This window comes from Bombina bombina, chromosome 2, assembly GCF_027579735.1.
Source record: "Bombina bombina isolate aBomBom1 chromosome 2, aBomBom1.pri, whole genome shotgun sequence".
NCBI classification, from domain to species: Eukaryota; Metazoa; Chordata; class Amphibia; order Anura; family Bombinatoridae; genus Bombina; species Bombina bombina.
The window spans coordinates 849060724-849085143 of NC_069500.1; the positions used below are offsets into that span (position 1 = coordinate 849060724).

The following is a 24420-nucleotide window of genomic DNA, read 5'->3' on the forward strand; positions in this document are numbered from 1 at the left end:
TTTTTTTTTTTATAAACAAGGATCATCTATGAACCCTGATACCATTACTAGTGGTTGAAGGTAGATAGGTGTCTGTAATAGGGGCACAAACCCTGTTATATAAATGATGAGACAACCATCTTCTTTCAAATAAGGGATCTTATGATACCTTTTTTTTGGAGAGTTATACAATAATATGTGAGGTATCCCCGGTGTTTTGACAATCCTGGCAGCTGGATGGACACAGAAACACTCTTTTAAAAGAGGACGATTGCTATTTATGGTCCTTCCACATATTGTAGGAGGAATGAGAGGACATCTCCACCGACAATCTCTTGCTTAAAGGGACATTAAACACCTGCAATATATTGCAAATTTATAATATAAAACGTTTAAAGGGACATAATACTCATATTCTAAATCACTTGAAACTGATGCAGTATAACTGTAAAAAGCTGACAGGAAAATATCTCCTGAGCATCTCTATGTAAAAAAGGAAGATATTTTACCTCACAATCTCCTCAGCTCAGCAGAGTAAGTTCTGTGTAAAAGCTTATACTCAGCTGCTCCCAGCTGCAGGGAAAAAAAAAATAAAAAAATGAAGAAATGAACAGCAGCCAATCAGCATCAGCAGTGCTGAGGTCATGAACTCTTACTGTGATCTCATGAGATTTGACTTAACTCTCATGAGATTTCATTGTAAACTTTCTTACAATGAATAGGGAAATAAGATGAGAGTGTGCAAGGCTCAATCCTTCAGCTGTCCCGGGACAAACATACTGATTTGCTGCTTAGATGTCCTTTACAATACGATGTGACTACTGAGAAACTTTTGAGGTAAAATATATATTTTTTTTACATAGAGATTTTCAGGTGATATTTTCTAGTCAGCGTTTTACAGCTATGCTGCATCACTTTCAAGTGTTTAAACATTTGGATATGATGGCCCTTTAAAGGAGCACTGCAGTGCGAAATTAGAGCACATCCTTTTGCACTACCAAACCTGTAAGTCTATGTGATTATCCTGCAAAAGGCTACTGCTTTGGAACAACTGATTTTCTGAATGGACACAGCCAATCAGCAGCAGCAGTTACAGAGTAGGGTCATGCAAATGCTATTGTTGATTGGTTCACTGCCTATGCTAGCTTGGGACCAGAAGTTGTCTTTTTAAATATATTTAGTTAAAACCCAAATTAAACCCAATGTTTTTTTCCTACATAATATAGATAGCTAGAGTATATACTTTTAAACAAACTTCCAATTTAGTTCTATTATCTAATTTGCTTAGTTGTCTTTGTATCCTTTGTTGGAAAGCAAATTGGGTTTCATGTCCTTTAAAATGAAAGAAAAAATATATATATTGCCTGTCATTTTTTTTTGTGTGAAAATTGTGGGCTTTTCAGTTAAAAGTTGAGGTACAGATTCTTTACTTAACACTGCTATATTATAACATGGCTGTGATCATTGTTTTATGGACAATACAACTTTACACCTTTATATATATATATATATTTGAACAACTAATTAAATTTAAAAATGGCACCTGCATATTATAATCAGCTTTCAATACCTTATTCTGCATTTATCTAGTGTTCAATGTCCGTTTACTCTGCTTATGATTTTATGAAATTGCTGTTTCCGTGGTTACCATCAGGCAAGAATATGGACATATAACCCATTATTTTAACAGAAAAATACTTCCTTTTCAAAAAAGGGGATATATGGCTAATTTAAAGGGGCATAAAACCATTTTTTCCTTTCATGATACAGATAGAGAATACAATTTTAAACTTTCCTATTGACATTTACTATCAAATTTGCTTCATTCTCTTAGTATCCTTTGTTGAAGGAGTAGCAATGCACTATTGAGAGCTAGCTGAATACATCTACTTCACAGTGATCTAAAGCTCTCCACTCAGATGAGTTGATCTAAAATTATCGTTCAGCACTGTAAGATCCCTTACAAGGGGTGTTCCTTGTGTAGTTACAATTATAACATTCAGTTCTGTGCTGTTACCTTGTATCAGTTCTCTTGCACATATCACTGAGACTCTGCAGCATGTACTTTAGTCAAACTTTTATTCAGCTACAACCACATGACTTCTTCACTAACAGGTTCCTCAGTAAAAACTAAACATGGCTTCTAATGATGTCACAGAGACCCAGACACACCCAGAGGGTGTGGTCAGCTGATCCTAAAGCTGCAGCTCTTCTAACATGTAATACTTAGACAGTGTTAGTGCAATGATACAGTAAAATATACAGTAATCTTAACACCCTGCATTTCTATATGTGAAGGAAAGTTAAGCCCAGTGCAATAAAGTACTGCCTGATATGAGAGTTTTGTTACATTTGTACTTGTTGCTTTGTAATTTTAATTGTTTCCTATAATTTCAAATTGTATCTAATGTTATTACATTTAAGCTTTGCACTTTCTATTTTGTATTTTAATGTATTTAGATTCTGCATACAACAGTGTATTTAAGAGTTTACATTTACACACATTTTAATAATGCTTTGAAAGTTTCTGTGTAACTTTAACAAATTATTATCATACTTTGTATATTTCTGTGTATCTTTTACAAACTGTCTGTCAGTTTTAGAAGTGGGGAGGAACAGGGGGTTAGAAAGGTGTTTCTGACTTTTTCTCACAACTCTCATGATATTCTGTAAGTAGTTTACCTTGCACCTGCAGTTCTCACAGATTTATCTTGCCAGCTGTTTGCATGTGAAGATTGCTCACGTTTCATAACTGTCAGAAAATTAATATTTACTATACTAGAAGCAAATGCAAGCTAAATTATAGTGAAAACATTTCAGTTTAATTTGTATTCAGTGCAAACTGAGAATTTATATCAGTGTCAGGTGCTCCCCAGTTAATTTTACTCTCCCTGTGAAATTCTTTACTCCAGGTTTCACCCTTTTTCTTAGAGAATTGTGAGTTCAGCCCCTGTGAAATCTGCACTTTAATTTATATCCATGTTAGAGAACTTTTGTTTATCAGGCCCTTGTTAAGCCAATGACAAGTGGTATATATGTGCAGCCACCCATCAGCAGCTAGCTCCCATTAGTGCATTGCTGCTCCTGAGCCTACCTATGCATGCTTTTCAACAAAGCATATCAAGAGAACAAAGCAATTTAAATAATAGAAGTAAATTCAGCGCTACAGAATTTGGCGACGCTATACAAATAAATCATAGTAATAAATTGGAAAGGTATTTAAAGCTGCATGCTATGGCTCTGATTTAACAATGAGCGGGCAGACAGGGGCGTATATTTTTGGCAATACGCTGTCTGCATTTATAATTTTGCACTATAGGAAGTGTGCAAAGCTGCCCCCTGCTCATGCGCGAGCAGGAGTTTTCAAGCAGTTTGTGTAATGGGTTAAGAAGCAGTGGTCTGATGCAAGCCTGCAGCCAACAAGGCTCTGAAGCTGAATTATGAAAATTTATATCTGACTTTACGGTTCCCTTAAATACTTAGATTAAAGGGACAGGAAACCCTAAAATTTGATTTCATGATTTGGACAGAACAGATCATTTTAAAACATCTTTCAAATTTACTTCTGTAATCAAATTTGATTCATTCTCTTGTTATCCTTTGCTGGAGGATCTGCATTGCACTACTAGCAGCTAGCTGAACACATCTAGTTAGCCAATCACAGGAGACAAATGTGTGTAGGCACCAATCAGCAGCTAGCTCCTACTAGTGTAAGATATGTGTGTATTCTTGTTCAACAAGGGATACAGAGAGAATGAAGCACATTTAAAAATAGAAGAACATTTAAAAATGTCTTTAAATAACATGTTCTATCTGAACCATGCAAGTTTAATTTTAACTTCCCTATCCCTTTAAAGTGCTAAGAATTTCTTTAGATTCTAAAATACCAGCTCTAAAAATCTGTAAGAAATAGTTGGAAAAAAAAACCTGATGCATGTAATATTTTTTTATGTGTATTTAATTATATGTCTTTACATTTACTATATAATTTATAGATTATTAATTAGTACTGGTTTAATAAGGACCAAAAAAAAAAAAAAGAAATATGTTACCTGTAATGTCAGTCATGAATTCTCCAACCCGAATGCTTAAATATGTTATTATAATTTTCTGTACAATAGGTCCCCAATGGTACCCTTCAAGAGTTGGCCTTCGTCAAGATCGCAGCACTTGTAAGTACGCCGAGTATTTAAAATAAATCTCTGAAATGAAATATTCCCAACAGCTGTTGTAACATAAATTGCAAAATGCTATAGTCGTTTTTTAAAAGGTTACAAGTTTATTGCCAGATGTCAGTAACATTACAGCCCTATAATCTGAATAGTGAAATAATAAAGCATATTAATTTTTTTAATAAAGTGGTATATTAATCTATATTATTTTATAGTTTAAAATGTAATACATTTTTTTTTCCTCGGCCTGCAGCAAACTGAGGAGAATGAACTGCCAGTATATAATATCACGGCTATTCTCACAGGAGAAAATGAAAGCCGTCAAGAAAACTTGTCAAATAACACTGTCAGTGTCATTAGATGCAGCCTGCATCGAGTGTGCCTAGTGGCAATTTTACTGGCACAGAATTGTAATCTGCCAGGAATGACAAAGTTCACTAAAACTGAATATTTTATGTTTTCTCAAAACAGTGTATGATATTACATTTTGAAGGTTCCACCTACTTTTAAATTAATACAGAACTTTGTGCTAATTAAAAAAAGAACGCTGACATAAAGAACTTTATATAGAGCTGAATTCCAAAGATACTACTTCATGTTTTTCACAAAAAATGTTGAATACAGAGGTTCAGTAACCTAGTCTGAGTATTCTATATGTGCAACACATTTTATTAAGAAAGCAAGAAAGTAAAAAATAAACTATTAAAGGGAAAGTCTAGTCAAAATTAAACTTTTATGATTCAGATAGAGTAGGTACTTGTAAGCAACTTTCTAATTTACTCCTATTATCATTTTTTCTTTGTTCTCTTGGTATCTTCATTTGAAAAAGCAGGAATGTAAGCGTATGAGCCGACCATCTTTGGTTCAGCACCTGGGTATCGCTTGCTGATTGGTAGCTAAATGTAGCCACCAATCAGAAAGCGCTTTCCAGTGTCTGAACCAAAAATGGTCTGGCTGATATGTTTACATTCCTGCTTTTTCAAATAAAGATATCAAGAGAATGAAGAAATGTTAATTGGAGTAAATTAGAAAGTTGTTTAAATTTGCATGCTCTATCTAAATCATGTAAGTTTAATTTTGACTAGACTATCCTTTTAACTCTTCATATTTCAATTATCAACTTTACTTTATTCTTTGGTATCCTTTGTTGAAAAGCATACCTAGGTAGGCTCAGGGGCAGCAATACACTACTGGATGTAAGCTAGTGATTGGTGGCTGCACACATATGTCTCTTGTCAATGGCTCACCAGATGTGTTCAGCTAGCTCCCAGGCAGTGCATTGCTGCTCTTGAGCTGACTTTAACTATCTATTTAACCCCTTTGCAGTTAAATATATGGTTATATGCAAGCGCTTTCATGTTCCTTTAACAAAACATAGTTTGTATACTTACATTTTTCTAATCCTCAATAAGAAGTGTAAATTATGTTTATATATGTTTTTGTATTTGATATAGTTTTCCTGTAATTACGGTGTATAATTAGCAACCTAACAGTAGAATGTAAACAGAAAAAAGTACTGTAATTAAAAGTAACAACATCAATATTTTAAATGAAAGGGTTGCGAATTATTTTAGTGATTAGGTTTACAGTCACTACATTAATTGTTTAGAAGAATATATATTTACATTCAAGTAGAAACTTTCTGTACAATACATGCAGTTGCTTTGTCAAATGACTAATTTACTCTTTAAGGACTGGATTACAAGTGGAGCGCTGATTTAACAGTAAATGGGCACACGTGAAATAACCAGCTATTAAGAGTGTCTGGTTAATGCTACCGTAAGCTCGCGGTAGCACTTTGCGCTCCGTGGGCCACTTTCTAAGTAAATGTCCCTGCTTTTAACCCCTTAATGACCACAGCACTTTTCCATTTTCTGTCCGTTTGGGACCAAGGCTATTTTTACATTTCTACGGTGTTTGTGTTTAGCTGTAATTTTCCCCTTACTCATTTAATGTACCCACACATATTATATACCGTTTTTCTCGCCATTAAATAGACTTTCAAAATATACCATTATTTTCATCATATCTTATAATTTACTATAAATTTTTTTATAAAATATGAGGAAAAAATGGAAAAAAACACACTTTTTCTAACTTTGACCCCCAAAATCTTTTACACATCTACAACCACCAAAAAACACCCATGCTAAATAGTTTCTAAATTTTGTCCTGAGTTTAGAAATACCCAATGTTTACATGTTCTTTGCTTTTTTTGCAAGTTATAGGGCCATAAATACAAGTAGCACTTTGCTATTTCCAAACCACTTTTTTTCAAAATTAGCGCTAGTTACATTAGAACACTGATATCTTTCAGGAATCCCTGAATATCCATTGACATGTATATATTTTTTTTTAGAAGACATCCCAAAGTATTGATCTAGGCCCATTTTGGTATATTTCATGCCACCGTTTCACCGCCAAATGCGATCAAATAAAAAAAATTGTTAACTTTTTCACAAACTTTAGGTTTCTCACTGAAATTATTTACAAAAAACTTATGCAATTATAGCATACATGGTTGTAAATGCTTCTCTGGGATCCCCTTTGTTCATAAATAGCAGACATATATGGCTTTGGTTTTGCTTTTTACTAATTAGAAGGCTGCTAAATGCGACTGTGCACCACACGTGTATTATGCCCAGCAGTGAAGGGGTTAATTAGGGAGCATGTAGGGAGCTTCTAGGGTTAATTTTAGCTTCAGTGTAGTGTAGTAGACAACCCCAAGTATTGATCTAGGCCCATTTTGGTATATTTCATGCCACCATTTCACCGCCAAATGCGATCAAATTAAAAAAAACGCTAAATTTTTCACAATTTTAGGTTTCTCACTGAAATTATTTACAAACAGCATGTGCAATTATGGCACAAATAATTGTAAATGCTTCTCTGGGATCCCCTTTGTTCAGAAATAGCAGACATATATGACTTTGGCGTTGCTTTTTGGTAATTAGAAGGCCGCTAAGTGCTGCTGCGCATCACACGTGTATTATGGCTAGCAGTGAAGGGGTTAATTAGGTAGTTTGTAGGGAGCTTGCAGGGTTAATTTTAGCTTTAGTGTAGAGATCAGCCTCCCACCTGACACATCAGACCCCCTGATCCCTCCCAAACAGCTCCCTTCCCTCCCCCACCCCACAATTGTCCCCGCCATCTTAAGTACTGGCAGAAAGTCTGCCAGTACTAAAATAAACGTGTTTTTTTTTAAAAAAAAATAAAAAAAATCTTTAGCATATTTACATATGCTTTGTAGGATCCCCCCTTAGCCCCCAACCTCCCTGATCCCCCCCAAAACAGCTCTCTAACCCCCCCTCTGCATTATTGGGGGCCATCTTGGGTACTGGCAGCTGTCTGCCAGTACCCAGTTTACAATATATTTTCTGTTTTTTATTTTATTTTTGTATGGTTTTCGGTAGTGTAGCTTCCCCACGACCAACCCCTACCCCCACCCCCTCCCAGATCCCTTAGATTACTTTTTTTGGGGCATGTATTCCCCCTCTTCCTCCCACTTACATAGTGTAGTGTAAGTGGTTCCCACCCGCTCCCTCCCCGTGCACGCGCCCGCCCGCCGCCCCCCGTGCACGCGCGCGTGTCTGTGCGCGCCCCTGACTTTGCCGCCCCCGATCCCGCCCCCCTCTGTGTGTCAGAAACCATCGATGGCCGCCCACCCGCCTCCCACTGCAGCTCCCACCCACCAACGATTGCGGCCATCGATGTCCGGTGTAGAGAGGGCCACAGAGTGGCTCTCTCTGCACCGGAGGGGTAAAAATTGTTATTGCAGGATGCCTCGATATTGAGGCATCCTGCAATAACCGGAAAGCAGCTGGAAGCGATGAGGATCGCTTCCAGCTGCTTTCCAAACAGAGGACGTACGCCATACGTCCTCAGGCGTTAACTGCCTTTTTTCTGAGGACGTATGGCGTACGTCCTCGGTCATTAAGGGGTTAAACAAAAGATACCAAGAAACAAAGAAAAATTGATAATAGAAGTAAATTAGAAAGTTGTTTAAAATCGCAAGGTCTACCTGAATCATGAAAGAAAAATGTTAGGTTTTATGTCCCTTTAACAAAGCTTTTGTTTTCTTCTGTTGTGAATAAGATCCTGAGCTTGTGCATTGATTTATGGAGAGAAAGGCTCCTCCCACACACTGTTTACTTTACTATTCCTTATCGATCATACCACTTTTAAGTGTGATCAATTCCCTGACACGTTAATTGAATCATACCCATTTAGGGCTAAATTACAAGTGGCGCGGTATTAGTTTGTTTTGCGCTTCTCGGGTTCAGCTCGTACTGCAAAAAAACATATTTTGCACTAGCGGTAACCCGAAAAGCACAAAAATCATAACCTGAGTTTTCGTGTGCGAGTGCATACATTCCCCCATAGAACGGAGACAAAAAAGTGGGGAAAAAAACACCCTACTCATGCAAACTGCCTCGCATTTTCACATTCCCCATTTTTTTAAAAACCTAACACCATACCATAAGCCCCTAGCCTATTAACCCCTAAACTGCCATCCCCCACATTGCAAATTTTCTAAATAAATTATTTTCTAAATAAATTATTAACCCCTAAACCGCCATCCCCCCACATTGCAATAACTAAATAAAACTATTAACCCCTAAAGCACCATTCCCCACATTGCAAAATACCTAAATAAAATGATTAACCCCTAAACCGCCATCCCCCACATCACAATAGCTGAATAGAACTATTAACCCATAAACAGCCATCCCCCACAATGCAAAGTCATAAACATCTAAACCCCCTAACCTAACACCCCCCTAATTTAAAGGAACATGAAACCCAACATTTTTCTTTTATGGTTTAGACAGGGTTCAAAAGTGTGGGAACTCACCAAGACTTCCACCCCCCTCACAATTATTATTGTTTTATATATAGACACACACACTGTATTTGTATGTATATAATCTATACACTTTAGTTAATGAAAGCAATGGCATCCAATAAAGGGTTAAATGGTTGCCTTTGTGCCTTAGAATCCTCTTCTGTCAGAGTCTCACCCACTTAAGGTGTAATAGTCCTATTTCTGTGGAGGGGAGCTAAATAACCCTAGAGCAAGCCACACAGATATGTAAACACCATGTGTTCCATTACACAGAAGGACCACTGACAGACTTGCATTTAGTGTATTGTAGGCAGTGTTACGGACCATTACTAGAGGATCTAACCACACTATGCTCCAGCTCCTTACACCAGCAGCAACAGTGTTTACTGAAGGGTTTCTATTCTCTGTCCAGAGGGAACTTAGTTCCTCCGTTCTCATGCGTTCCCGCTCGACTTGACCCCTGATTTTAAACAACATTCCTATTTACTTCTATTATCTAATTTGTTTCATTCTTAAGGTATCCTTTGTTGAGGAAATAGCAATGATCATGGGTGAACCAATAACAGGAGGCATTTATGTACAGCTACCAATCAGCAGCTCCTGAGCCTATTTAGATATGCTTTTAAACAAAGGATATCAAGAGAATGAAGCAAAATAGATAATAGAAGTAAACTGGAAAGTTGTTTAAAATTGCATGCTCTATCTTAATCATGAAAGAAAATAATTGGGTTTTATTTCCCTTTAACCCAAATTAAAATACCCCTAAATTTACAAAAATAATCCTAACTACCTTAAAAAAAACAAAAAACACACATACCAATCAGCAAGCGCTACCCAGGTGCTAAACCAAAAATGGGCCGGCTCCTATGCTTACATTCTTGCTTTTTCAAATAAAGATACCAAGAGAACGAATAAAAATTTATAAGAGTAAATTAGAAAGTTGGTTAAAATTGCTGCTCTATCTGAATCATATAAAGAAGAAAAAGGGCGCCTCCTAGTGTAGCCAATAAATGGTCAAAGGTAGTACTATTGCTGAAAATATACTCACAATACGAAAAGACAGAGATAATGCCTAGGAGAGCGGTCTGAGAACTTGTAGCGTCCCAGCAAACTGTGCACGGTATAAGAGCAGCTCCTTCCGGAATCAATGCAGGATTCGAGGATCTATGATTGATAAAAAAAGAAAGGGCGACTCCTAGTGCAGATCAATGAGGTGTTCTTAACCACATATAGGAAACCCAATGTGTAAGGGTACTCACATTCAACATCAACAGTATTATACGCTACGCGTTTCTCAGCGTCTACCACACCGTTTCCTCAGGCTTCTAATACTGACAGCACTTAGAGTCTCCTATATACCCACCCACTACAAATCATGAATAAGTAACTCCCTCATGCACAGGTGGCTAATTATCAGACTTATTCTTAACCAGAACAAATTATTAACATGTATACGCGATATTACCATGCTTGGATTATTTTTTTTTAAAAACGTATTCCAAATAGATGCACAAAATAACATATCTAACAATATAACAAGTCATATGAATTATAAACAAGTGAGCATTTTGCGTGATAGCGCTAAAAAAGTTACAAAACAAAAAGGCTTACATGTCCATTTTGCGATACATCATATACAGATATCATAAACATATACAATGTGCCAGAAAAAACAATATATACCTAATGATTACAATATAATAGCAAATTTAACTCAGTTAATGAGAATAGTAAAGAATTACGGATCCTATATGGCAGTACCAATCATAAGCGAGTTTATGCATGACGTATGTGGGACAATCCCGCTAAGGTGAGCAATGATCTCAAACCAAAAAGAGGGTGTGATAGTATGAACCAATCATGTCTCACTGACGTTAGACACATCTCAAAATAGTTGTCTGTGGTATAAAAGTGACAACATGAACCAATCATATGTCATTGATATCGGATGTACATCTCAGAACAATTATCTGAATAATATAACTAAAAATATGTTTACTAAGTAGACCTAGTATCCTAGGAAATCTATAAGATAATGTTTATACGAACATTTAGATAGATATCTAAACAAATGGGTACATGAACTAGCATATTTCTCTATCCCAACAGTAAATACAGATAATGTAAAGATGTGAGAATATTGAGATAATAAACTGAAACCTTATTATATGTGGTGATGATTGTAACATATAGAATCAACATAGTTAAATTGCTATAAGCAATCCTAAATTTAAAAACTAGTACTAAGTGAAACCAAGTGTGAGTGGTGAAAGATGTGTTAATCACCATATATATATATATATATATATATATATATATATATATATATATATATATATATATATATATATATATATATATATATATATATATATATATATATATATATATATATATCTAATAGTAGATTATATTATATTATATAAATATGTGTGACTAACAGTGAAAGGTGTATGTGAAGAATATTGTGTAATGCAATTGATGGAAATTTAAAAAGATGTGTAACATTACCTATTGGGAATCTATATACACAATGTGTAGATCTATAGAAACATATAATTGAATAGGGAAAATAGATCAACTACCTAGTTGTGATGGTAAAGAGCATGTATAAGTAATCATATGTTAATAGATAAAAGTAGTTAAATAAATATGCTATAATAACACAAATATAATATAGTGATACCAAATGTATAATTAATATAGTGTAATGGTCTATCATAATAAATTAAATAACTAATTATAATATACTGAGTAATAGTACAAATTATAAATTATTATATAAAATATAAACTATAATAATACATTCCTACTATCGTTGTTGATACATAGTGCTGAACCCAAAGTTACTAGTGGTATGTGCTAGTGATGTAAATAATAAAATAACATAGTGAAAGATAAATAATAATAATGTATATGTGTATAAAAGTAAGGGAGATTATCTATATAGTTCATAAAATTATTTTAGAAGGCCCCAGTGTCTATAACTTCATTGAGGCCATCTGGATATAAAGATCCAAATTTATAGATTCAATAAGTTTCACTTTGGCGAATCCTAGACATTCTGTTTTGGAGATTATTAATTGGAATAGTTTCTAGTGTTGTAATTTTCATCATTTAACATTTTGTAGTGCCATATGTTTGGGTATGATGTCTAGAGGTACTATATTTATTTAAGCCTCTTTCTATGCATCTAAGATATTCAGACCATCTTTGTTGCACCTTCCTACAGATGCGACCTATGTATTGAAGCCCACAAATGAATGATATACAGTAAACTACATATGAAGAGTTACAAGTAATTCTTTAAACGTCGGCTATGCTGACATCTATAGGACCCAATTTTTAATATTTTATATTGATTATGTAATGTACCATAAGTCGTTTTTTATAATTGAGGCCACGTTTACACCTTACGACCTTACTAGGGGCCAATCTTTCTTTCAAGGTTGATGCCCTCCTAAAAGTACAGGTAGGCTTAATGTTTCGAAAGAATATCCTTTATTTCTCTATAGTTGTTATTATATATTGTTATGAATGTAGTTTCATATTGTGGACTGCACCAAGATTTATTATTCGTGATAAACATAGCCTCTCTGTTAAGGAAACGTGCTCTTAAAAATCCAGATTCAATAATTGCATCTGGATAATGTTTTTCTTTAAATCTATTTTTGAGAATATGACTTTGTGTATCATAGGTCTCTAGATCTGTGCAGTTTCTACATATTCGTCTAAACTGACTGTATGCAATATTTAACTTCCAGCTAGAATGATAGTTGCTATAGAAATCAAGGAAATTATTACTGCTACCGACTTAAAATAAGTGCATGATCATATACAATTATTCTCATCCCACATTAGGAATACATCTAGAAAGTCAATTTTATCTTTTTGTACATTCCATGTGAATTGGATACCCATATCATTCTTATTAATGTTTTCTTAAACATTCTTTTCTTTTAATGAGCCCCTCCATATCAATAACAAATCATCAATATAACGGCCATAAAAACATAATTTATGCTTACCTGATAAATTCCTTTCTTCTGTAGTGTGATCAGTCCACGGGTCATCATTACTTCTGGGATATTACTCCTCCCCAACAGGAAGTGCAAGAGGATTCACCCAGCAGAGCTGCATATAGCTCCTCCCCTCTACGTCACTCCCAGTCATTCGACCAAGGACCAACGAGAAAGGAAAAGCCAAGGGTGAAGTGGTGACTGGAGTATAAATTAAAAAATATTTACCTGCCTTAAAAACAGGGCGGGCCGTGGACTGATCACACTACAGAAGAAAGGAATTTATCAGGTAAGCATAAATTATGTTTTCTTCTGTTAAGTGTGATCAGTCCACGGGTCATCATTACTTCTGGGATACCAATACCAAAGCAAAAGTACACGGATGACGGGAGGGATAGGCAGGCTCTTTATACAGAAGGAACCACTGCCTGAAGAACCTTTCTCCCAAAAATAGCCTCCGATGAAGCAAAAGTGTCAAATTTGTAAAATTTGGAAAAAGTATGAAGCGAAGACCAAGTTGCAGCCTTGCAAATCTGTTCAACAGAGGCCTCATTCTTGAAGGCCCAAGTGGAAGCCACAGCTCTAGTAGAATGAGCTGTAATTCTTTCAGGAGGCTGCTGTCCAGCAGTCTCATAAGCTAAACGAATTATGCTACGAAGCCAAAAAGAAAGAGAGGTAGCGGAAGCTTTTTGACCTCTCCTCTGCCCAGAGTAAATGACAAACAGAGAAGACATTTGTCGAAATTCCTTAGTTGCCTGTAAGTAAAATTTTAGAGCACGGACTACATCCAGGTTGTGCAGTAGACGTTCCTTCTTTGAAGAAGGATTTGGGCATAAAGAAGGAACAACAATCTCTTGATTGATATTCCTGTTAGTAACTACCTTAGGTAAGAACCCAGGTTTAGTACGCAGGACTACCTTATCCGAATGAAAAATCAAATAAGGAGAATCACAATGTAAGGCTGATAATTCAGAGACTCTTCGAGCCGAGGAAATAGCCATTAAAAATAGAACTTTCCAAGATAACAACTTTATATCAATGGAATGAAGGGGTTCAAACGGAACGCCCTGTAAAACATTAAGAACAAGGTTTAAACTCCATGGTGGAGCAACAGTTTTAAACACAGGCTTAATCCTGGCCAAAGCCTGACAAAAAGCCTGGACGTCAGGAACTTCTGACAGACGTTTGTGTAACAGAATGGACAGAGCTGAGATCTGTCCCTTTAATGAACTAGCAGATAAACCCTTTTCTAAACCTTCTTGTAGAAAAGACAATATCCTAGGAATCCTAACCTTACTCCAAGAGTAACCTTTGGATTCACACCATTATAGGTATTTACGCCATATCTTATGGTAAATCTTTCTGGTAACAGGTTTCCTAGCCTGTATTAAGGTATCAATAACTGACTCAGAAAACCCACGTCTTGATAAAATCAAGCGTTCAATTTCCAAGCAGTCAGCTTCAGAGAAGTTAGATTTTGATGTTTGAAGGGACCCTGTATCAGAAGGTCCTGTTTCAGAGGTAGAGACCAAGGTGGACAGGATGACATGTCCACCAGGTCTGCATACCAAGTCCTGCGTGGCCACGCAGGTGCTATTAGAATCACTGATGCTCTCTCTTGTTTGATTCTGGCAATCAATCGAGGAAGCAACGGGAAGGGTGGAAACACGTAAGCCATCCTGAAGTCCCAAGGTGCTGTCAGAGCATCTATCAGGACTGCTCCTGGATCCCTGGATCTGGACCCGTAACGAGGAAGCTTGGCGTTCTGTCGAGACGCCATGAGATCTATCTCTGGTTTGCCCCAACGTCGAAGTATTTGGGCAAAGACCTCCGGATGAAGTTCCCACTCCCCCGGATGAAAAGTCTGACGACTTAAGAAATCCGCCTCCCAGTTCTCCACTCCCGGGATGTGGATTGCTGACAGGTGGCAAGAGTGAGACTCTGCCCAGCGAATTATCTTTGATACTTCCATCATAGCTAGGGAGCTTCTTGTCCCTCCCTGATGGTTGATGTAAGCTACAGTCGTGATGTTGTCCGACTGAAACCTGATGAACCCCCGAGTTGTCAACTGGGGCCAAGCCAGGAGGGCACTGAGAACTGCTCTCAATTCCAGAATGTTTATTGGCAGGAGACTCTCCTCCTGACTCCATTGTCCCTGAGCCTTCAGAGAATTCCAGACGGCACCCCAACCTAGAAGGCTGGCGTCTGTTGTTACAATTGTCCAGTCTGGTCTGCTGAATGGCATCCCCCTGGACAGATGTGGCCGAGAAAGCCACCATAGAAGAGAATTTCTGGTCTCTTGATCCAGATTCAGAGAAGGGGATAAGTCTGAGTAATCCCCATTCCACTGACTTAGCATGCACAGTTGCAGTGGTCTGAGGTGTAAGCGTGCAAAGGGTACTATGTCCATTGCCGCTACCATTAAGCCGATTACCTCCATGCATTGAGCCACTGACGGGTGTTGAATGGAATGAAGGGTGCGGCAAGCACTTTGAAGTCTTGTTAGCCTGTCCTCTGTCAGGTAAATCTTCATTTCTACAGAATCTATAAGAGTCCCCAGGAAGGGAACTCTTGTGAGTGGAACGAGTGAACTTTTCTTTTCGTTCACCTTCCATCCATGTGACCTTAGAAATGCCAGCACTAACTCTGTATGAGACTTGGCAGTTTGAAAGCTTGAAGCTTGTATCAGAATGTCGTCTAGGTATGGAGCTACCGAGATTCCCCGTGGTCTTAGTACCGCCAGAAGAGCACCCAGAACCTTTGTGAAGATTCTTGGAGCTGTAGCCAATCCGAATGGAAGAGCCACAAACTGGTAATGCCTGTCTAGGAAGGCAAACCTTAGGTACCGATAATGATCTTTGTGAATCGGTATGTGAAGGTAAGCATCTTTTAAATCTACAGTGGTCATGTACTGACCCTCTTGGATCATAGGTAAAATTGTCCGAATAGTCTCCATCTTGAACGATGGAACTCTTAGGAATTTGTTTAGGATCTTTAAGTCCAGGATTGGTCTGAAAGTTCCCTCTTTTTTGGGAACCACAAACAGATTTGAGTAAAACCCCTGTCCCTGTTCCGATCGTGGAACTGGATGGATTACTCCCATTAACAAGAGCTCTTGTACGCAGCGTAGAAACGCCTCTTTCTTTGTCTGGATTGTTGACAATCTTGACAGATGAAATCTCTCTCTTGGAGGAGAGTATTTGAAGTCCAGAAGGTATCCCTGAGATATTATCTCTAGCGCCCAGGGATCCTGAACATCTCTTGCCCAAGCCTGGGCGAAGAGAGAAAGTCTGCCCCCCACTAGATCCGATCCCGGATCGGGGGCCCTCAATTCATGCTGTTTTAGGGGCAGCAGCAGGTTTCCTAGTCTGCTTGCCCTTGTTCCAGGACTGGTTAGGTTTCCAGCCTTGTCTGTAGCGAGCAACAGCTCCTTCCTGTTTTGGTGCAGAGGAAGTTGATGCTGCTCCTGCTTTGAAATTACGAAAGGAACGAAAATTAGACTGTCTAGTCTTGGCTTTGGCTTTGTCCTGAGGCAGGGCATGGCCTTTACCTCCTGTAATGTCAGCGATAATCTCTTTCAACCCGGGCCCGAATAAGGTCTGCCCTTTGAAAGGTATATTAAGCAATTTAGACTTAGAAGTAACATCAGCTGACCAGGATTTTAGCCACAGCGCCCTGCGTGCCTGAATGGCGAATCCTGAATTCTTCGCCGTAAGTTTAGTAAGATGTACTACGGCCTCCGAAATGAATGAATTAGCTAGTTTAAGGACTCTAAGCCTGTCCGTAATGTCGTCCAGAGTAGCTGAACCAATGTTCTCTTCCAGAGACTCAATCCAGAATGCCGCTGCAGCCGTGATCGGCGCAATGCATGCAAGGGGTTGCAATATAAAACCTTGTTGAACAAACATTCTTTTTATCCATTGGATCTGAAAAAGCACAGCTATCCTCCACCGGGATAGTGGTACGCTTAGCTAAGGTAGAAACTGCTCCCTCCACCTTAGGGACCGTTTGCCATAAGTCCCTTGTGGTGGCGTCTATTGGAAACATTTTTCTAAATATCGGAGGGGGTGAGAACGGCACACCGGGTCTATCCCACTCCTTAGTAACAATTTCAGTAAGTCTCTTAGGTATAGGAAAAACCTCAGTACTCGTCGGTACCGCAAAATATTTATCCAACCTACACATTTTCTCTGGTATTGCAACTGTGTTACAATCATTCAGAGCCACTAACACCTCCCCTAGTAATACACGGAGGTTTTCCAGTTTAAATTTAAAATTTGAAATATCTGAATCCAGTCTGTTTGGATCAGAACCGTCACCCACAGAATGAAGTTCTCCGTCCTCATGTTCTGCCACCTGTGACGCAGTGTCTGACATGGCCCTAATATTATCAGCGCACTCTGTTCTCACCCCAGAGTGATCACGCTTACCTCTTAGTTCTGGTAATTTAGCCAAAACCTCAGTCATAACAGTAGCCATATCCTGTAATGTGATTTGTAATGGCCGCCCAGATGTACTCGGCGCTACAATATCACGCACCTCCCTCTGAGCGGGAGATGTAGGTACTGACACGTGAGGCGAGTTAGTCGGCATAACTCTCCCCTCGTTGTTTGGTGAAATTTGTTCAATTTGTACAGATTGACTTTTATTTAAAGTAGCATCAATACAGTTAGTACATAAATTTCTATTGGGCTCCACTTTGGCATTGCAACAAATGACACAGGTATCATCCTCTGAATCAGACATGTTTAACACACTAGCAAATAAACTTGCAACTTGGAAATACAATTCAATTAGAATAATATTAAAACGTACTGTGCCTTTAAGAAGCACAGAAGATCTATGACAGTTGAAAATTAATAAATTGAAACAGTTATAGCCTCAATCCTTGTAAACAACACAACTTTAGCAAAGGTTTAATCCCATTAGCAAAGATAACAAATTCTGAAAGCAGGAAACAAATTACAGAATAAACGTTTTTTATCTCAGTCAAACTATAATTCTCACAGCTCTGCTGAGAGAAATTACCTCCCTCAAAATAAGTTTTGAAGACCCCTGAGCTCTGTAGAGATGAACCGGATCATGCAGGGAATACAATGAGTTGCTGGCTGAAATATTTGATGCGTAGTAAAAGCGCCAAAAAAACGGCCCCTCCCCCTCACACACAGCAGTGAGGGAGAACAGAAACTGTCAGAAAACAGATTAAGCAACTGCCAAGTGGAAAAATAGTGCCCAAACATTTATTCACTCAGTACCTCAGCAAATGAAAACGATTTTACATTCCAGCAAAAACGTTAAACATAATCTCTAGTTATTAAACAGCTTTATGTATTTCTTACAGTGTAATTCTAGTGAAGTACCATTCCCCAGAATACTGAAGTGTAAAGTATACATACATGACATTATATCGGTATGGCAGGATTTTCTCATCAATTCCATTGTCAGAAAATAAAAACTGCTACATACCTCTATGCAGATTCATCTGCCCGCTGTCCCCTGATCTGAAGTTTACCTCTCCTCAGATGGCCGAGAAACAGCAATATGATCTTAACTACTCCGGCTAAAATCATAACAAAAACTCTGGTAGATTCTTCTTCAAACTCTGCCAGAGAGATAATAACACACTCCGGTGCTATTTTAAAATAACAAACTTTTGATTGAAGATATAAAACTAAGTATAATCACCATAGTCCTCTCACACATCCTATCTAGTCGTTGGGTGCAAGAGAATGACTGGGAGTGACGTAGAGGGGAGGAGCTATATGCAGCTCTGCTGGGTGAATCCTCTTGCACTTCCTGTTGGGGAGGAGTAATATCCCAGAAGTAATGATGACCCGTGGACTGATCACACTTAACAGAAGAAAGACCAGATTGGTCACCCATTCTGCATTGTAAATGAACCTGTCTTCAAAGACACCCATAAACAGGTTTGCAAAACTGGGTGCAAATCTGGTCCCCATGGCCGTTCCCCTGATTTGTATGTAAAATTCATCCAAAAATTTGAAATAATTGTGTGTCAATATGTAGCCTATCAATTCTAACATGTAGTTATTTTGTTTATCTGACATATAAGGATCCTCACTTAAGTACTTGTCAATTGATTGTAGGCCTATACTATATGTTATATTTGAGTACAATGCGCTAACGTCGCAGGATACCCAAAGAAAATTCAAACCCTTTTCTATATGAGATAGTTTAAATAGAAGATCCGTAGTATCTCTAATGTAAGATTGCAATTGTGTGACATATCTCTGTAGGAAAAAATCTATATAAGCAAACAATTTATCTGTTATGCTGTTAATCCCGGCAATAATGGGTCTGCCGGGAGGTTTAAACTCATCTTTATGTATTTTAGGTAGATGGTAGTAGCATGGGGTGTGGGAATTTCTGGGTAACTTTTCTCCGTATTGTTAATAATGCCACCGCTGTAACCCATAGAGATAAGTGTAGTGAGCTCCTTCATGAATATGTCTTTGTCTAATTTTTTCATAATATTCTTTATCTGATAACATTTTTTGGGCTTCTATAGATCTACACATTGTGTATATATATTCCCAATAGGTAATCTTACACATCTTTTTAAATTTCCATCAATTGCATTACACAATATTCTTCACATACACCTTTCACTGTTAGTCACACATATTTATATAATATAATATAATCTACTATTAGATTTATATATATATATATATATATATATATATATGGTGATTAGCACATCTTTCTCCACTCATACTTGGTTTCACTTAGTACTCATTTTTAAATTTAGGATTGCTTATAGCAATTTAACTATGTCAATTCTATATGTTACAATCATCACCACATTTAATAAGGTTTCAGTTTATTATCTCAATATTCTCACATCTTCACATTATCTGTATTTACTGTTGGGATAGAGAAATATGTTAGTTCATGTACCCATTTGTTTAGATATCTATCTAAATGTTTGTATAAACATTATCTTATAGATTTCCTAGGATACTAGGTCTACTTAGTAAACATATTTTTAGTTATATTATTCAGATAATTGTTCTGAGACGTACATCCGATATCAATGACATATGATTGATTCATGTTGTCCCTTTTATACCACAGACAACTATTTTGAGATGTATGTCTGATGCCAGTGAGACATGATTGGTCCATACTATAACACCCTCTTTTTGGTTTGAGATCATTGCTCACCTTAGTGGGCTTGTCCCACATACGTCATGCATAAACTCGCTTATGATTGGTACTGACATGTAGGATCCGTAATTCTTTACTATTGTCATTAACTGAGTTAAATTTGCTATTATATTGTAATCATTAGGTATATATTGGGGGTTTTCCGGCATATTGTACATGTATATGATATCTGTATATGATGTATCGCAAAATGGACATGTAAGCCTTATTGTTTTGTAACTTTTTAGCGCTATCACGCAAAATGCTCACTTGTTTATAATTCATATGACTTGTTATATTGTTAGATATGTTATTTTGTGTATCTATTTGGGATACGTTTTTAAAAAAAAATTGTTTTTTTTAAATAATCCAAGCATGGTAATATCGCGTATACATGTTAATAATTTGTTCTGGTTAAGAATAAGTCTGATAATTAGCCACCTGTGCATGAGGGAGTTACTTATTCATGATTTGTAGTGGGTGGGTATATAGGAGACTCTAAGTGCTGTCAGTATTAGAAGCCTGAGGAAACGGCATGGTAGATGCTGAGAAACGCGTAGCGTATAATACTGTTGATTTTAACTGTTATCACATATATTTTTTGTATATTTTTTTATCATATAAAGTATTATTTATTCAATCAAGCACTTTTTGAGTCTCTCTTTTACGGTCACCTGCTTAAGAATATTTGGAGCCTATACAACTGGGACTCTAATGGATATGTGCATTGGGCCACTTTAATAGTCCAGTTTGTGTTACTTGCACCATTGGGTGCGCTGCTAAATGTGAGTACCCTTACACATTGGGTTTCCTATACAGGTTTAAGAACACCTCATTGATCTGCACAAGGAGTCGCCCTTTCTTTTTTATCCATCATCTATCTGAATCATGAAAGTTTAATTTTGACTAGATTATTCCTTTAAGGGAAAAAACACATCTTTAACTATAAATCTTTAACTATAATACATTTAAATTGTATGGAGTGATAGTCATCCAGTCACTTGAATGTCAAATAGTGATAATTTTCCAATGTTAAGATAGAAATTACTTGATTTTTTCAAATCTGTCATGGATGATACTGTAACATTCTCTCTAGTCTATGGATTGTTTAGCACAAATTCATCAATATGCACAATAATTTAGAGCATACAGCACATTTTAATGAGGGGAGTTTATTAAAAAAAAGGATCTGGTGGCTAGTTTGCCAAGACCACCTGTTCTATTTCTTTGTTTACAAACAGCCAATGTGATCTTTACAGTAAGACAGTTTAAACACTACTATATCCCCTCAAGCAAGCTGCAATTGGAATGGGGTATATTACTGCAACTCTATAAGGGGTTAAACAGTATACCATCTACAGAGCAGTTTCATATTCATTTATAGCATGTTTACCAAAGAAGAGGATTAACTCATACGTTTAAATACCAATTGCTAAGCTTTTTAATTTTTTTAGTGTACAAGGAGAGACTGAGGGGGATATTTATCAAAGCCTCAACTATGCCTCATTCGCCGGGTCCAATACGCTCGCCTAACATCGCGGCCGTGGACCTGAATACGTTCTCCATAAATAAAAAAGCCGGCAAAAAGATGCGCCCCAAGTATGGGGCGATGAGCATCGGACTGTTAACTAGCAGTCATCGATCTCGCATCTATTCTGCTTTTTACCAACTTTATTTACCCTGTCACTAAAGGCTGCCACTATACTAAAATGTTTAACCCCTATCCCACTGCTCCCGGACCCCGCTGCAACCTAAATAAAGTTATTAACCCCTATCCCACATATACAGCTGAGAGCTGGCTCTGAGGCCTTGGCTCTGAGATTCAAAGTGGCTCTGAATTATAAGTGGCCGAGATAAGAACTGGAGTTAAATCCATAATGCTATCATCTAGAATGCTCTACTAACAACATGAAGCATTGTTCTAACTATTCATCATCTCATCTCTCCACAGGTATGCATTTCCTTCTCTGCATTTCTTGCCCTGGTTGTTATCCCACGTCCCTTTAATGTTTTTTCAATATACTGGTATGCATTTCCTTCTCTGCATTTCTTGCCCTGGTTGTTATCCCACGTCCCTTTAATGTTTTTTCAATATACTGGTATGCATTTCCTTCTCTGCATTTCTTGCCCTGGTTGTTATCCCACGTCCCTTTAATGTTTTTTCAATATACTGGTATGCATTTCCTTCTCTGCATTTCTTGCCCTGGTTGTTATCCCACGTCCCTTTAATGTTTTTTCAATATACTGGTATGCATTTCCTTCTCTGCATTTCTTGCCCTGGTTGTTATCCCACGTCCCTTTAATGTTTTTTCAATATACTGGTATGCATTTCCTTCTCTACATTTCTTGCCCTGGTTTTTATCCCACGTCCCTTTAATGTTTTTTCAATATACTGGTATGCATTTCCTTCTCTGCATTTCTTGCCCTGGTTGTTATCCCACGTCCCTTTAATGTTTTTTCAATATACTGGTATGCATTTCCTTCTCTGCATTTCTTGCCCTGGTTGTTATCCCACATCCCTTTAATGTTTTTTCAATATACTGGTATGCATTTCCTCTGATGTCTGAATTTATTACTTTTTCTGTATAATTGTAATCAGCTCCATTGTATAATTTCTGTGTGCATCCCCCAGCCATTTGCTCACCCCCCATCTAATTTACAAGTGTGTAACTCCAGTCTACCTAACTAGTCTACTTCTAACACAGCTGCCTTGAATCAAATCATTCCAACCCTACTACTACTCTATTTCCTTAGCGATACTTCCCCATCTAACTCTCCTGTGTCTAATCAGTCCCGCTCCTACAAATCTCACTCTCACCTTCTGTAACTCTCACTGCTACTACTGCTTGCTGCTGGTGATGTCTCTCCTAACCCTGGCCCTGCAGCAATCACCACACTCATACACTCTCGCTCAGTCCCCCACAATACAAACTCAAGGTCATGCGATCCCAACAATCTCATCTCCATTAACCCACAGCGATTATCCCCTCTCTTTTCTTGTGCCCTCTGGAATGCACGCTCTGTCTGTAACAAACTTGCAACTGTTCACGACCTGTTTGTTTCTAACGCTTTCAATCTTCTAGCAATTACTGAAACCTGGCTTTCTTCCTCTGACACTGCTTCCATTGCTGCTCTAACGCACGGCGGTCTCCACTTTAGCCACACACCTAGGCCAGGTGAGAGACATGGTGGCGGTGTTGGAATCTTACTGTCCCCTCCTGCTCCTTCAGCACCTCCATCCTCATCCATCTCTCTCCTTCTCCTCCTTTAAAGTCCATTGCATCTGCATTTTCTCCCCCCTCTCCCTCAAGGTGGCAGTTATCTATCGCCCCCCTGGATCAACCTCCCAATTCCTTGACAACTTTGCTGCCTGGCATTCTCACTTTCTCTCTACAAATACACCTGCTCTAATCCTAGGGGACTTCAATATCCCCATTGATAACCCATGGGGGGTTATCAATGGGGATATTGAAGTCCCCTAGGATTAGAGCAGGTGTACTTGTAGAGAGAAAGTGAGAATGCCAGGCAGCATGCTGCCTCTAAACTTCTCTTACTCACAAACTTCTTTAGTCTTTCACAATCCACCCTATTCCCTACTCACCGTGATGGACACTCTCTTGATCTGGTATCCTCCTACCTCTGCTCCCCTTCTGATGTCACCTGTCGCCCATTTCCCATCTCAGACCACCATCTGCTCACCTATAATCTCAATGTACAGGATAAACCTATTTCTACTCCCCGCCTCCACACCTGTAGAAATCTGCACACTGTGGATCCTCTCCAACTTTCTAACCTTATTCAAAAACGCCTTCCCCACACTTCCACAGTATCCTGCCCTGACCTTGCTACAAGCCACTATAACAATACTCTCTGCTCTGCACTCGACACCCTTGCTCCTCCACAAATACGCAAAACCCCACGTCATCAGCTCCAGCCCTGGCACTCTCAGCAAACACGCTATCTACAAAAATGTTCCCATGCTGCTGAACGTGCCTGGAGGTAATCCCGCTCTGAACCTGATTTCCTACACTATAAGTTCATTCTTTATTCTTACTTCTCTGCCCTTCACTTAGCCAAGCAAAACTACTTCTCTTCTCTCATATCTTCTCACTCCTCAAACCCTAAACGTCTTTTCTCCACTTTTAGATGAACAGGGCTCCCAATTCCTCCTGTATTTGTTTGTTAAATTTTGTCTGGTGTCTCATATTGTACTGTCCTTTTATCTTGTTACCTA

The 24420-nt window shown here is 37.9% G+C and overlaps 1 protein-coding gene across 1 annotated transcript in view; it reads left to right on the plus strand.

The window, feature by feature from the left end:
- TECRL (trans-2,3-enoyl-CoA reductase like) overlaps nucleotides 1–24420 on the plus strand; it is a 1178878-nt gene that overhangs the window by 120632 nt on the left and 1033826 nt on the right. Inside the window, exon 3 of the mRNA XM_053700120.1 lies at nucleotides 4101–4133. Coding sequence (XP_053556095.1) covers nucleotides 4101–4133 — 33 coding nt within the window. The remainder of the gene's footprint in view (nucleotides 1–4100; nucleotides 4134–24420) is intronic.